The sequence below is a fragment of the Nothoprocta perdicaria genome, unplaced genomic scaffold, assembly GCF_003342845.1.
Source record: "Nothoprocta perdicaria isolate Ctin4 unplaced genomic scaffold, notPer1 scaffold_20, whole genome shotgun sequence".
NCBI lineage: Eukaryota > Metazoa > Chordata > Aves > Tinamiformes > Tinamidae > Nothoprocta > Nothoprocta perdicaria.
This window is the reverse complement of record NW_020455205.1, coordinates 2894926-2910033: the sequence shown is the minus strand read 5'-3', so window position 1 is coordinate 2910033 and position 15108 is coordinate 2894926. Positions and strand designations below refer to the sequence as shown.

Below are 15108 nucleotides of genomic sequence, written 5' to 3'. Positions count from 1 at the left end.
ATGCTATTTCCACTGGAGAGTGCTTAGAAAATACCTTTCAGTGGCACTGGCTTCTTCCTTTTCTAAACGGTCAAGGAAATGTAACTCTCCAAAATCTCCTCGAATGGGGATTTCCACTTTTCAGACAGTTCTAAGATACAGGAAACTCTGTTTGAGAGACTCCTGATCTCTATCAACATCACTGTTGAATGTCAAGAATTAAAAGCAACTTAACTCAGGAAAGTAAAACTAGGAGGACGTTATTTCTAGAAAGGCTGTTTTCTAATGATTTTCCTTTTGAAGAAGCAATTTCCTAGCTCATTATTCCAATTCCAGTACTTTTGCTTCTGTCTATAACTGTGTAAAGACATTTTAATGCTTTAATTCATTTTGCACTTCTAAATAGCSTCCCTTAATTGTTCATGTCAAACACCTACTTCACATTCTTTAAAACATTTTATAAAACTATTCGGTGCTGTCAGAAGAAAAAACTCCTTAGCATGCAGATTATTAACTGGATACAAGCTCCCCCTGCTAATGTGTTTGCTGTCAGTCACTGGTAGCRGGAAACTATTTATACAAGGCCTAATCCATACAGCAATTTAGTGTGTGCACACATGGCACTTTTCTTCCCTCAGCTGAGATGCAGTGTTCATGGAGCATCCCATTGGTGTGTAGGGGGGTTTGTGCTGCCAGATGCCTATGGCTCCGTGTCACGGATCAACGCAGAGGGCAGCGCACGGAGCAYGACTGGGGCTCCCCCCAGCAGCACCCCTAGGTGTATACCTGGAGAAAAACTCTTTACCATGAATAATAGTTTTCACAGAATCACAGAATCCTTAAGGTTGGAAGGAACCTCTAGAGATCATTTAGTCCAACCCCAATTTTGAATCTCAAATACCAGACAGCGTGTTTATACATTACTGACAGCCAATGTGAGTCCTATTAAGGTTTACGCTTGTTTTGCTATCTTCTCAATTGTAATGTTTTCTCAGTGTGGGCAATCATTCAGAAGATTCATGTCAGCTTCTTGTAAAATCTGGGGTCTCCACATCTTTACTGCACAAAATACAGCTGAGGCCAACTGTGTACAATCCGTTCAACACATCATCCTATGCAAACCACTGGGCTGTAATGCTACATGCAAAAGTAAAGATCAGGGCTACCACAATTAGCCTGTCAGTAACCTCCTAGACCCTCACCAAAACTGACAGGAATCCCTTCATGGGCAGCAAAATGAGTCTTCAATATAGGTCTCCCCTAGGTTTGCACCCCCGATCTCTGTGGCTTCGTATACCCTGCTATAGAGGACTTTTTTTTTTCCCACAGTGAGGAAAAAATCTGTTGTTTGCACATCCTGCTGCATGGTGCCTATGTTCACCCTCCCTCTCTGCTGTGCAAAAATCCACAGCAGACTCTGCTCAGGGTTCTTCCCACACTGCAATCTTGAGGATTTAATTTCAGATTTACTGAGCTTTATTTCTAAATTTTTGAGTTTGTTTTTGGGGGGAGTTCTTCAACAGCCTTGCTTGAGAGCTTCTTACCCAATGCCAAGGACTAGAAGTAAGCTAAGAAAGGAAGATAAAGCAAACTGTTATAAAATCAAGGCATCTCTCCACTGAATTCCCCCAGCTATACAGAAATAAAAGCAAGAGAATTTACCTAAGATAAATCAGATATCTTGGCCAGACAGAGTCTTAGAAAATCAGAGCTTGGATAATACCAATCTAAAGTACAACTATTTTGGTTATGTTCGATATATTATGGCATATATATTTCTTCCAGAAATTGCTGGAAAATACTACAAAATTTAATACACAGCAGACTTTGCCATTTTGACAGAGCTTTCATCATCTTTAAAGATAATAATAACCCCTGGAAAGAGCATAGCTATTATGAGACAACCCACATCCCACTGGATTCTGCAAGGGAATCAATGGTACCTTGTATTTAATAGTACTGGATAATTAGATAGTACTTATTTGAGTCACAGATATATTCTCAAATGTCTGTGCTTAAAAGGGTACATCATTATAATGTGTGTGTTGCTGCCAASTCTAAAAGCCAGATGGACAAGCTGCCAGAGGCAGAAAGTAGTTGCTGGAAGCAGGCAATCGTGACCATAATCTGGCAAAAGCAGCTAGACACGCTGTGCTTCCCATGCCTCTTCTGCACCATGACTGATTGAGACACTAGTAAATGCACTGTCATGGGACATTAAAATGACAATTGGTGCTAAAAGCTGATCTGCGGATGCTCTTATCATGCAACTATTAAGGATGAGCGGAGAGCATTTGTCAAACTCACAGAATGAACTTTAATGAAGCTGTTTGGCAGAAAGATTTTTTTTTCCCTTTTTTTCTTTCCTTTTCTTTTTTAAAGAGACTGGATAGACCAAATGTAATGTATGAATACTCATATTCTACACAAGATAAATTAAAAATGACTATAGTACMGCAGTACTTTGTAATGAGAATTGTTTTCAAACATTATGGAGGCAAATTAACTATTTTTTTGTATATATTACCATATATAATGCTATAATATTCCTCTTATATAATACATCTCTGGTCACACTACTGGGGAAAAAAAAAGAGTTGATATCCACAAGGCCATTAGTCAGCGCTGATAAACAAACACATGGGGATTTAATTTTGTTTCTATTTAATCTCCTACTAKTGCTGCCTATAATTAACTCTCAGATTAAATTCTAATGTACTACTGATAGAAGGAAAATGGTATTATCGAAAGGTCCTGAGACTGTGAAGACAATTTCAAAGGTGATATAAGCTGCTGTAAAAATAATTTCCAGTATTTAACCGCAGGAAGACAGAGTAGCTGCTCAGTAGTACTCCTCTTTGCACTCAGCAATCCTGGAGAGAACATCTCTCTAAACTACTAATGAGCCTTTTATTTCTTACCAGGACAAAAGTTGGAAAATATTTAAGCCCTTGATGAATTGATGAACATKAAAATCAACTAATGGGTAGTTTTGGAAAAAAAAAATCCTCTTTATAAATCATATAGAATACCAAAGAACTGCAAAGAATCTTACAATTCTCCTATCACTCTGCTTTTAGACACCATAGAAAATGTGAATGCACAAGTCCTCCCAATTGCTTAACGGTATTTTTTTTTCAAAAGTCCTTTCTAAACCAAGTTTATGTCAAGCTAAGAGAGAAGCCCTCTAAAACCTGCTCGGGCAGGACACAAACTGGACTTAAGGGTTCTTTCCCTGCAGGAAAGAAGTGAGTTTAGTCTTTCTATGTCAAATAGGAGTTATTTTTAATCTCAGTTGGGTCGGTATCCCGGGAACAAATTAAAATTAGTTGCGAACTGCTTGAAACAGCAATAGTCCTAAAATACCAAGAAGGCAGAATTTCTCCTCATTCAAAAAGGGCCATATATTCAAAAAAACAAAAAACAAACARAAACAAACAAAAAACCCCCACCACCCTATCATTCACATACATTTATTTTRATGTGAATTGTAGCCAAATACTGAAAAAGTAGCATGTGTCTATTGCACCCTCTGATAACCAGCTCTTCCACTGGCAGTTCTTGGCAAACCAGCATTCAYCCATTTGCTAATTGCTTTACCTGACTGTTCCAACACACTTTTTAAACCCACCTCTTCCCTGGTGCAGACTTAGCAATGGAACTGCTGTGCCTATTCCTTCCTCTGAGAACAATACAGGAAAGGGCAAGTACAAAGCTCCATTCTGAGGCCAAACTTAGGGTCCAGTTGTACAGCTACCTATAACCAAAGAATCCAAGCTATAATTACTCTTTTTATATAATTAATCAGAATCACTATATCATGTTATATCATTCTGCTAATAGTTATTTTATAGCATGCACCTACATGTTTTCAGTTGTTATTTATTTTAACCTAAGCACATACACACTCCAATCATTTGCATGATTTTGTTAAAATACATTTAGATTCCACATGTGGGCATTTCCTATTTTGCTCTTCTGTCTTCTGCACGCTGCTGTTGGACTTGGCAATGTGCRGCTTGTAAGTCAAGCTCTATTTCAACAGAGCACTTACAGTTTGCAAAAAAGCCCAGACCAGTATTTCAGGTAATAATTCACASGGGTTACTTTTGGAACTTGATCTGATTATGAAAGCAGAAAAACAGCAATTATGGTAGAAATAATGGTAGTGTTTAGCTTTCTAAAAGCTTTCACTTACTTTATTAATGTTAATGCTGCGTATTATCCCATCTGCCACAAAAACTCATAAACTTCTTCAAGAACTCACTGGATTTTGTTATAGAGTATATAGAGGATGGCTATTCTGGTTGAAATTTTCCAAGTTCCTAGCATTAATTAAAGAAGTAAAAAGCCTGTAAATATAGGGAAAAAAAGGTACGCATTGAACAGCCATGGAAAGTACTTATCCCCACATGTATACATCCTTAGGTAAAAGTTCAGAATACAGCTGTCCTGCCAGAACTATTATTAGGTATAAGCAAATGCATATTTTTCACTTTTATTACAAGTTGGATAGTTAATTTCCCAAATCTCTGCAACATGCACAGTACTTTTTGGTGGTCTGGTTTACGATTTTCCCCAAAAAAATGTTCCAAAGAAAACAGGAAACTAAGTCAAGAAATGAGACCAACAGCAAGCTGGAGATACTCACATCTTTGGTGTATAAAATGTTTAAAGGGAAACCGAAGAACTCCGATTTAAATTTGAAATTTCTCCACAAAATGACATCCAAAGAGGCTGAGTTTCCTGCAATAAAGTTCTCTTCCACTTAATAGCTGATGTTAAACGAGCCTGTTTCTACGAGGTTCCCTTCTCAATGGTACAAGGAAGAACCATGAGGAATGGTAAATTAGCACAACAGTAGCACCTTTTTAATTGGTAGAAATCTGGTTTTGGTTTAAAGACTTGAAAATATGAATTTACAGTTTTGCTGGACTAAAAGTCTTTTTCCCAACACAGAGCTTAAGCTGCTGACATATCAAAACTAATACTTCTGACTGCTGCTAGATGCTGTTTTCATCTAGCTGTAGTATTTTATTTCACTAAAGCCCTTCTAACTTTTTAAATGTTGCTCTTTAAACATGCCATAGCATTTTAACAGGAAGCAAATGATTCAGTTTAGCAAAGAGTCTATTAGATTCTAGAATTAGTTGAGATACGTAGTCTTAAATAGTCTATGATGATAAATTAAATCAAATGAATATTGATTTGATTTTAAGCAGATGTGATGACAGTTCACGCCGAGGTAAGAATGACTGCAGGAGAAAACTACAGTGGTGACCTTCCCTGGAGTGAAATTATTGTTTTTTTTTTCCTTTTTCTTAAATGTAGGACTACGCCTTCTTATACATTTTATTTAATGCCTTATAAATTAGTCATGATGAATCAGGAATTATTACTGAGGTCATCAGGAATTATTACTGAGGTGTCCTCTAGTCTTTGCAATTGAGAGACTGAACATATTTAGGATTTTCTTGGTAGTTGCCCTGAGAAGGCTACAATAGATGAACCAATTAAATGATTAAAAATCAAGAGGACTTAAATAAAAACACTTTTTAAAAAATCACTGTTATCAATGAAAGCTTCAGCAATACACATTTGCCATGATAAAGAACTTGCAGTTGTTGGTGAGAAGGAGTTAGCTAAGCAACTAGCGCCAGTGAGAGCTGCAGAGTCAAACTAGACCTCTGTAAGTGCTGCACCTTCTGACAAGAATGATTTCCTTCCCAATTCTGTTTATTAAACAGAATTAAGTCTAATGGACCTTCAAGAAAAAAAAAAAAGTTCTTAGTTGTAAATACTACTGTGTTTGCCAAAGTCATTTTGAGGATTCATTCATGTTTGGTTTCTTCCTGCATATTGTGAGGAGGGAGGGTGGTGGTGGGGATGTTCCTGCCCTGATAATGAACATGCAATAGTAACTAAATCTAATTATAACATGACAAAAAACCAAGCAACTGCGTAAGAGTTTTGAATGCAAATTTTCATTAAAATCTATAATCCACATATATTGGTAAACAAACCATAAAAACTTCCTTAGGGCTTTTGATTATTCAAATAATGTGCATTACACCTGCATCAATTCACAATAAGTTTATTTTATGTGACGAAAAGCTTGCCATTAATGAAAAAATTCAGTAGAAAACAGTACCTCCTGCTTTCAATCTAGATTACTCAAAAAGTAGAAGCTTGTATTAGTGAAAACTTCAGTAGAAACAAAACTGTAAGAAACATGTTCTTGGCACATAAAGTAAAAGCTTTAAACACATTAAGTTTGACTAGAGTATTTACCATGCAACCACGCTGGCAGAAAAGCCAGTTTGTAATGGCTGGTATTTGTCCCTTAAGACAGTAACATGGAAGACACTTAAACCTGCTTACATTACGTTAATCATATATAAATATGTTGTCACCATAATTGACAGTCTTTATTCAAACCAACCATTTAGTTTAGCAGTTCTAAATAAGTAATAGGCACTTTGCCTTTCTGATTTCCCCTTTCACCCATCAGCCAGTCTGAATCCATGCCAGGGATACTGTACACTGTTATCACCTAGAAAACAGAAACAGATTATTAGAACATTGCCATGACTGGGAAACATTGCACTCTGCCTTCGTGTGATTTACAGGACCTTAAAACTGAGATTAATCAACTTAAATAGAACATTTTATATAAGCATTCATCAAAAATAAGCTAGTGTTCATAACAATTTCTCCGCTGGTTAATTGAAAAGCAGATAYGGTAGCATAGTTTGAAGTCTCTCTTGAAAAAAAACTTTTCATGTGAAATTGGTTAATTGCCCCTTTTTTTYCCCCTATTAGATTCTGTACACATAGACATGTGTACAAAATCACTATCAACTGTAATTTTAACAGACCACCTAAAAGCAAGTTCCTTGAATCTTCAAGGGCACGATAGAAGGATGGATGGTGTTGGGAGGGACACTGGGACTTCTCAATGACAGGAGATAGTAAAAGGAAGACAGTGGGAATTGTGCTGGATTGTCTAGAAAATATTATTGCAAGCGATGCAGGCATTAAAATAGTTAGCTCTCACTAAAGAATATCAAAATAAACAGGTACAAGACAATTTTAGCTTCTGAATCACACTGCTACTGAAGTTCTTATCAAAATGTAGCTACCCATATTTATGGGTAGCTACACAGCAGCTACCAGCTACGCAGCACATCTCTACTGGTTAATCACAAGCATTCCGATTTTACTCTTAAACAATCAAAGTACTTAGAAAACTCTTACCTCATCTGCAAGTAGTGATAATTCACTGCTGTTTGCAGCATCGTAATCATAGAGAACTCTTGCCTTCCTGCTGCCACTCAGTGACTTCAGTTCACTGAAGCCTGAAGTAACTACTGAATTGCTTACTGAAGGCAACGAAGCAGAGGCGGAGGCCAAGACGGAGGGAGCAGAAACGTTTGGCACAGGGGCTGAGGAAGACTGATTATTGTTAGAGAGGAAGGTGGATGGAAAGCTGCGGAGGAAAACAAAACAAACTGACTACTGGGTGAATCAGTTCTACAAGGAGAGTCATACATGCTGCCGTGCCTAAATTTGAATTCTCGCTTTTCTTATCAACTATGGAAGAAACACAAGGAGACAGCAGCAGCAAAAGAGTGCTAATGCTTGTAATAAACCTAAAAAAAGGTACTTTCTCTGAACCTGTAGGATAAGTGAAACAAATATACTTTTAAAAAAAGATTGTTTCCTTATAAAACTTGGTATTTGCCTCTTGCGAGAGATAAGAAATGCATTGTTGGTTAGACTCAATTCAGTAGTTTAATAAATATTTCTTTTGGCAGCTCTGCCAGTAAAAGTAGCCTCCACCCCCTGTTGCTCATTCCTCAATTATGTAGCTACACAAAAGACTCAGCTGGTGAACCAGTTCAGGGAAATAATGCAGGTTAAAAACACACCCTCTCTCTGCAAAAACACAGTAATCCATGGTTTGTTGGTTTTTTGTTTTTTTGATAACCCAAATCAGTTTGTTGATCTAGCTTGCTGCAGACTGCAAAACAAAAATACTTGTTTCACTGAAGATGAACTTTAACTCAGATGAGTCCCTCTTTTCCAGGTCAGTGTGCTGCTTGTTCTGTGGCAGCTTTAGTACTAGCCATACCCTTCCAGAAAGTCAATTCCATTTACCTGGCTGAAAACCAATTTGGTAAAAAAAAGTATAATCACCTACTGAATTGGTGAACTGAAAAAAAGAGAGAACATGATGAATGACAGCAGATACAAGGGAGAGGACAAAAACACATGGTTGAAAAATAGGAGGACAGGGGAAAGCAAGGAAGAAATTTCTTTTGACAGATGTAGGAGCAACGATAAGCTGTGAGATTGGATCACTTAGATTTGCATCCTGGGATGCAGATCCACGGCAGCTCAAACTATTTTATTTAGCAGTTGATGCAGTCGTGCCTTGTCTCTTGCTGCCTGCCTTTGTACCAACACTCACCTCMTGCTACCTTCAAAAGAGGTCAAGTGAAGGGTTTGAAAAGGGGCAGAGCTGATGCAGAGGAAAAGGTGAGAGTTGGCACCCCGGAGCTGAGCCGAGCCAGGATGATGTGGAACTGCACTATTTCATCTTTGCAATTTATTTCTGACTAATCTATACATCAACTATTCAGTCAATACTATTGTGATTCCCACCCATAGCTTTCCTCACTATTATGGTAGTGATTGGCAATGATTATTTTTCATTAATATTCTGGATGTGGACATGACATGTTCCTGTTATTTTTTTTCTTCTGTCAAAATGATGATCTATTCATTTTGCRTATCTGAGCCTATCAGAAAGCGCTGTTTCATCTCATCTCTTCCCACCTACACTTCCCAGTTAAGCTCTTCCTGAAGATGCACTTCCATAGCAACTTCAACCATGTAAATCAAGATCAGTGTATTCCCACACCCACATCTGCTCATAGTCRTCAGATGAGCTGCATTAGAGAGCTGATACAGGTGAAAACTACATCTATCAGTGACTACATTTTGGATTGCATGGCTGCAAACACAGGTGGAATTGAGCTAGCCCCAGCCTAGATCAACTGCAGCAGCATTGCACATTAAGTTTACAGTTTCACACTCTATCTAATCTTACATAGCCTCTATATAGGATGGTCCTACTCCTCTCTCTCTCTCTCTCTCTCATTTCAGAAATGCTCCTTCTCTGAGATTTGTCAGCTGTAGCAGTCAGTTGCTTCTGTGTTGATTCAACAACCTGCTCCAACAAAGATGACCAAGATTCATAACTTTCCATCAGAATGGCTTGAACATATTCACCCTGCAGCCATGTAACTGTCCCAGCTGTCTAAAGGGAAATAGCAGGAGTACAGTGTGAGGGACTGAAATATCCCCTTTAGAGTCAGACTGAATTTTGATACAGTTTCAGGATACTGTTGTGAGTTAGCAGTTTACCATTGTCAAAAGGATGAAGTCCCCCTTTGGCTCACCTTGCCATTATTTAATCAAAAAGAGCTTGTTTAGCTCACGCAGTAGAGAAAGCAACCCCAGCAAAACATAACAGACAAGTTACATTCATCGGCCAGACTTATTTTTTGCATCAGCTCACCAAGTCCCCTGAGCAAAACACCTCCAAAGAACAACAGGAGAAGAGTAAGGGTTAGGCACTTTAGTAGGGACACTCAACCATGCCCTRGGATATATTTATTACGTTAACAGCTGGCATTCAAGCAGAGGAAATACATTTTAAATGACATCAGCTGTTTCTGAATACTGCTAAATTGCTGTATGTAGGCACATTACTGAAAATCTTCAGCTATACAGACATTCTCCTGGATTTTTTTAAACACTTCAGTAGTAAAGAGTTTCACAGCTTGTGGAGAAGGCGACTAGTAATGGGCTAGACTGAAAACTGAATGTTGCCAAAGCTTAGGCTAGGCTAGCAAAGAAGCTGTGAAAATTCACAGCAAAAGCTGCTATCAGCAAGAAAAAAAAAAAGAAAAAAAATCCCACAGAACCAGGATCGTTGAAATACATTTGTTTAGTTCATTCTGGGGAGGAAAAAAAGAGAAGAGATTGTTTTTAACAAGGGACATTAGATTTTTTAGRCACAGAAAGGGGGAAGCAAGAGAGGGATAAGCAGCTGGTGCTGTCTTGAAAAGAAGCATCCATAAAGTCATGTCTATTTATATAAAGAGAACTAAGCACAAGTTTCCACCACCTTGTGATACAGCTGAGTGTGCAGTGTACAGCAACACCACCAACGCTGAGACTTGAACAGTCTCRGTGTGAACTGGGTTAGGGTTTAAGCCTTAGGTTCTGCCTGAGGTAAAACATGTAACATGAATCTACCCTAAGAATCTGGTTTCCATTTCAAGCAATGGACTATCCCAGGTGGACCTTGCAAACCTCTGTGCCACTAAAAAATCTCAAAATAAAAATAAATCCCACATCCCTCCTGGCTTTCATATGAGAATACAGCACAAATCATTCATAGATGCATGAAAATTGCATGTGTWACACTGCACTGTAAGCCACTTTTTAAACAAGTGCTGACAAATACAACCAGTTAAGCTGCCTACGCTACGTATTTAGTGGCTGGATCTGCYTATGTATAGCATACTGTCCCAACACTCCCCTTTAATAGTCCAGTGCAGCTTCTTTGCTCAAGGAAGGTAGGAAAGATAGGTCCAAGATTTAACATCATCACTGCTGTTTCACAATCTATGTAGCTAGATAAATTGCATTATCATAATTTTCACTGAAGCATTTGGATGTTTGAAAAGTTTCTATGCTTTAGTCTTATAGCAGTCACAATAGTTTCATCAGAAATACTAATTAGAAAATAGCCACATACAGGTGTATCTTTCTGTTTTCCTAAAAGCAGCATTTTCTTCAAATATATATTTTGCACTTAATTGCATTATACATACAACAAAGACATGTGTTCTGGACATATTATATATCCTAAAGCAAGAGATATTTACAAAAAAATGAGATATTTAAAGAGAAATACTATCTTTTTTTAGGTTAATGCTATTATGCTTAGGTATTTTTTGGTAAGTAAATTAGATTAAGAATACAGATTTTAAAAATCCCTTCTTCTCAAAGCAGCCTTAGTATATAATACATATATTACATTTAGCTATTGCCCTTGCTCCAGTGAATGTTTAATCTCAAGCTTTCGATTCACTATTTGCATTTATGTGCTACCTAATTTGATAGCTGTATATGTTTTTCAGCAGCATGTGGCATTAAAGATACAGCTTTTTACAAAAAGAATACTTTTGAAGACTTTTTAGACAAACTGTTTCCAAACAGTCTTTTCGGAAAAGTYTTCATCCATTTAAACAAACTCAGGAAAGGAGATCAAACGCCACAGGAAGTTGCAAATCAGTACAAGGACAAGACTCAAGAACACAGTTTTGTTTTTACTTCCTCTTCACAGAGATGGAAAAAAAAAAAAAGAAAAAGAAATAAGAGGCACTTTACAGACCTAGTTATTTAGAATAGCTGTAACAGCAAACTTCTATGCACAGGCAACTCTTCACAACATTTGCTCACCTGAATAACATTATCTGGAATAACCTTTAGAAAGACTCCAATTGGTAGAGGAGAATTTGAATAGAGAAACTATGAAAAGTAATTTAAAACTTTTTACATCATAACAAATAGCAAGGAAAGGATTAAGAGCACAGATTAATAGTCTGACAGTCTATACTCTTACTTTAAAAACTGCTACATCCACTAAACAGTAGAACTAGATAACCAGAAAACTAGGTCTGCTTACCGTACCAATGCTGCTACTCCTTTGGATTACTGATTTCCCACATTCTGAAGTACATTGCTCCCCAAGTATGTCACATATGCTAGCAACTCTACTCTACAGTAGAGAATGCAGTTGCATTTTCAAATCGGGCAGTGTCAGATTAAAAAGCAACATGAACCTACAGGCACAMCAACAGCTTTTCCGACATTGCATTGTGGTTTTCTAGGTTAAAGTATTAGAGAACTGAACAATTASAAATAAAACTCTAAAAAATTATCTTTGTGCCATCAAATGAGTTTACCATGAGTTCTCCATTCTCAGTTACAAAATATGCAATATCTCACTACATCTATCCTCAAAAGGCATTAGTCACATCAATAGGCTTAGGGAAGTAGGTACATCAGAGTAATTCCAGAGTAATCATACTAAAACATATCTACTTTCTATCACTTCAGCAATCCTGTACTGGAGTGTGTACTATGGCTGCAGAACAGCATAAGCTTTCCTACTATAGATAAGCCCTTAAAAAAAAAAAATCTTAACCAGAAAGGTTTTTGCAGCATTACTACCTTCCAAGTTGTTTCTGAAGATCCAGCATATACTGGTAACATTGTGCATAATAGGTCATCTGAGCTTCAACAAAATCATTCAGACAGCGAAGATGATGTGCCTGTAATATAGCAAAGACTTTACATTTTCACTCTGGAAAGTGTTACACTGCATTAGAAAGACTGGTCTCCTAATGGAGGGGTAATGACAACATTGGCACAAAGGAATTTATACCATGCAGTAATAGTGCCTGGGTGTAGCAGGTAACTGGGAAAAAATGTCACAGAGGCAACACATCAAGCCCCTCAAGTAACTACAGCACAGGCATAATATCATTATTTACCTGCATTATTTGCACAATGGAATTAATATTTTAGCACTTTTTTTGTGGTTTCAACCTTCAGGGAAAATCATAAAAATGAAAATTCTTAAGTTCTCAGAATTAACAGAGGATCTAAATGTAAACTCTGAAGATAGTAAACTATAATTCAAAAATAAACAGAGTTGCTTGATGCTCTAAGGCATKCAAATGAAAACCAGTAGCCCGCAGCTCCCAAGTAGCTTACTCTAGTTATTGTCCTAGGGCCCCAATTTTGAGTGTTCCCAGCTCGCCTCCCATTTTGGGTACTCACATGGGTGCTGCTGATTCCTTCCAGCAGAAGTCTGGTAATCTCTGCTTGGCGGTCAAATTCACTCTGAGTAATTCGTACTTCCTGTTCAGACTGAAAGCAAGCACAACACGCATTTAGATGTTGGTACAATGCACCACGCCAGCACCTTCCTACTGCAACACCCCATTGTATTCGGCACTAGTGAGACAAACACATCTCATCACATGTTTAAATCCCGTGCTTTTTCTTTGCAGATCCAAACTACTCCACAAAGGGAACAGTCGCGTTTGGTTCAGAGCTGTTGAGGTCTGAACCAACTACATCAGCAGAGCTCTGCCACGTAGCCGTGGCGGGTCGCAACGGGAGGGTGTTTTTCTGTCAGCAACGTGACCCCACCTCTCTGCACGGCAAAGCAAGGTCCTTCCACATCACACRGTATCTGCACCAGCCTAGCTGGGGCAGCAAAGGACAATGTAATTTATTCCTCATATTTGAGGTAAAAAGGGCTCACAGAGGCTCACAGAACTGAGCGTAAATCTGGCATTACTTTTGTCAGGCAAATGCACAGCAATCAGCCATATGTAAAACTTTGACAGGGAGYTTCAGTAGAATATTTTACTGATTACTATTTCATACTGGCTGCCAAGCTACTACAATTATTCCTGGAGTTTGAAATTGAGATATCCTTAAAAATAAATATGGCAAACCATAGCAAATGTTCTAATTCCAATTAGAAATACAACTTCTATAAAGAATATTTGGTTTAAATTTGATATATAAATAATTCTACATCAAAATTCATCCCTTGTTACCTATAGATATCAACAATTTTTAAATAAATTAAATAGTGGCATTAGCAGCTTAAACAATTTCAACTGGCAAAATTCCAAGTTACTCTGAATGACGTTTTGGGAAAAATTAAACTACTCRAAATAGACAGATATATTAAAATATATAAATGGTGTATTGCCTACGATTTACTGTTTCAAGACCAAACAACCTGAACCCTGGAACCTAGATTATTTTGCCTAAGTGCTTAAATACAYTCAGTGCCATCTTTCTGAAAGAAAGAACCTAAAGGCAAAACTCTGCATTAAGCCTGAGATGCAGCAATTATTGTTCTTAACACAAAGCGGTACAGAAATGTATTTTGAGAGAACCTAATGAGACAACATTAATTGCAAAAGGATTTTATGTGGTTGCAAATATTACGCACTTGCACRGCCTTCATACTAACCAACATGAAGAGATGTGGAAGAAGGATCTTAATCTCAGAAATAAGCACAGAAAAGAGATGCAGCTACCTAAGCAGTGCTTTTCATCTGCAGCCACTGCAGCTGTCAAGGTTTACACATTAATTAAAGAATGAGGAAGCAACTATAGGGTGCTGTATGCTCCTTATTTAAAAGTGAAATAGCAGCATAGATACAAAGTTACAGACTAATTAAGTTTTCCAAGCTTTTGTTGAAGCAGGAGCATTTGCTTGAAATTTTACTATTAAATCTTTAAATCTTTGAATTACCAGTGARATTCATATGGCAGGTCTTTAGAAAAATGTAATAACAGGCAAGGGAATAAAAGGAAGTCCCCTCCACCAAAAGGGGAAGAAAAGCATTCCTTTTTCTATCACCTACTTCAATTCCTTTATAAGGAAAACAAATTAATAGGTAAAACATTTTTACAATTATTTGGAAATAAAATCTAGTCTCTTGCTTCCCCAAAGTCAGCAGTTACTAAAGTATATTCTTCTTCCTGCCAGGTAAGTAAGAACACAGGAATAGAAAAATATAAGAGGAGAAAATCTGCATCAGAAGAATTCTGTTTCAACAAATTTTATTTATGTTGTTTTAGCAAAATAACTACTTTCCAAAAACAAATAATTAAATAAGCAAAATTACTAAACTGGTAACATGTATTAAGATAGTTCACAGAGTGGCTTTGAATAGAACCATGCTTCAGAGGGCCCAGATCTATTAGCTTTGTACAGACTTCCAAACCTAAGTATGTGATAGAATGATTAATTTATTTTGCTCATCTCTGTCTTCAACTCTTGCTAAATGAAGAGTAGCAGCACAGCATGTCTGTTCTATGCATTGTGGTTAAGGCTGAAAACAGCCGATTTTTTTAGCCTGAAAAGCTTATGACCAGATCACCTTTGCCTCTGAATTAAAAGAAAGGAGAACAGGGGGAAGAAAAAGAAAAAAAAAAAAAAAAAAAAAAAAA

General features: G+C 37.3%; 1 protein-coding gene across 3 annotated transcripts in view; it reads right to left on the bottom strand.

Moving 5' to 3' along the window:
- Window positions 1–6057: 6057 nt before the first annotated feature.
- SH3GLB1 (SH3 domain containing GRB2 like, endophilin B1) overlaps window positions 6058–15108 on the bottom strand; it is a 15984-nt gene continuing 6933 nt past the window's right edge. For 2 of the 3 annotated variants that reach the window (XM_026037924.1, XM_026037925.1), the window contains exons 7-10: window positions 12907–12996; window positions 12295–12395; window positions 7237–7468; window positions 6062–6532 (exon numbers count right to left, since the gene is read on the bottom strand). In XM_026037924.1, coding sequence (XP_025893709.1) covers window positions 6425–6532; window positions 7237–7468; window positions 12295–12395; window positions 12907–12996 — 531 coding nt within the window. In that variant the 3' untranslated portion in view covers window positions 6062–6424. Of the gene's footprint in view, window positions 6533–7236; window positions 7469–12294; window positions 12396–12906; window positions 12997–15108 lie in introns of all 3 variants that reach the window. The other variant, XM_026037926.1, reaches the window with a different exon arrangement.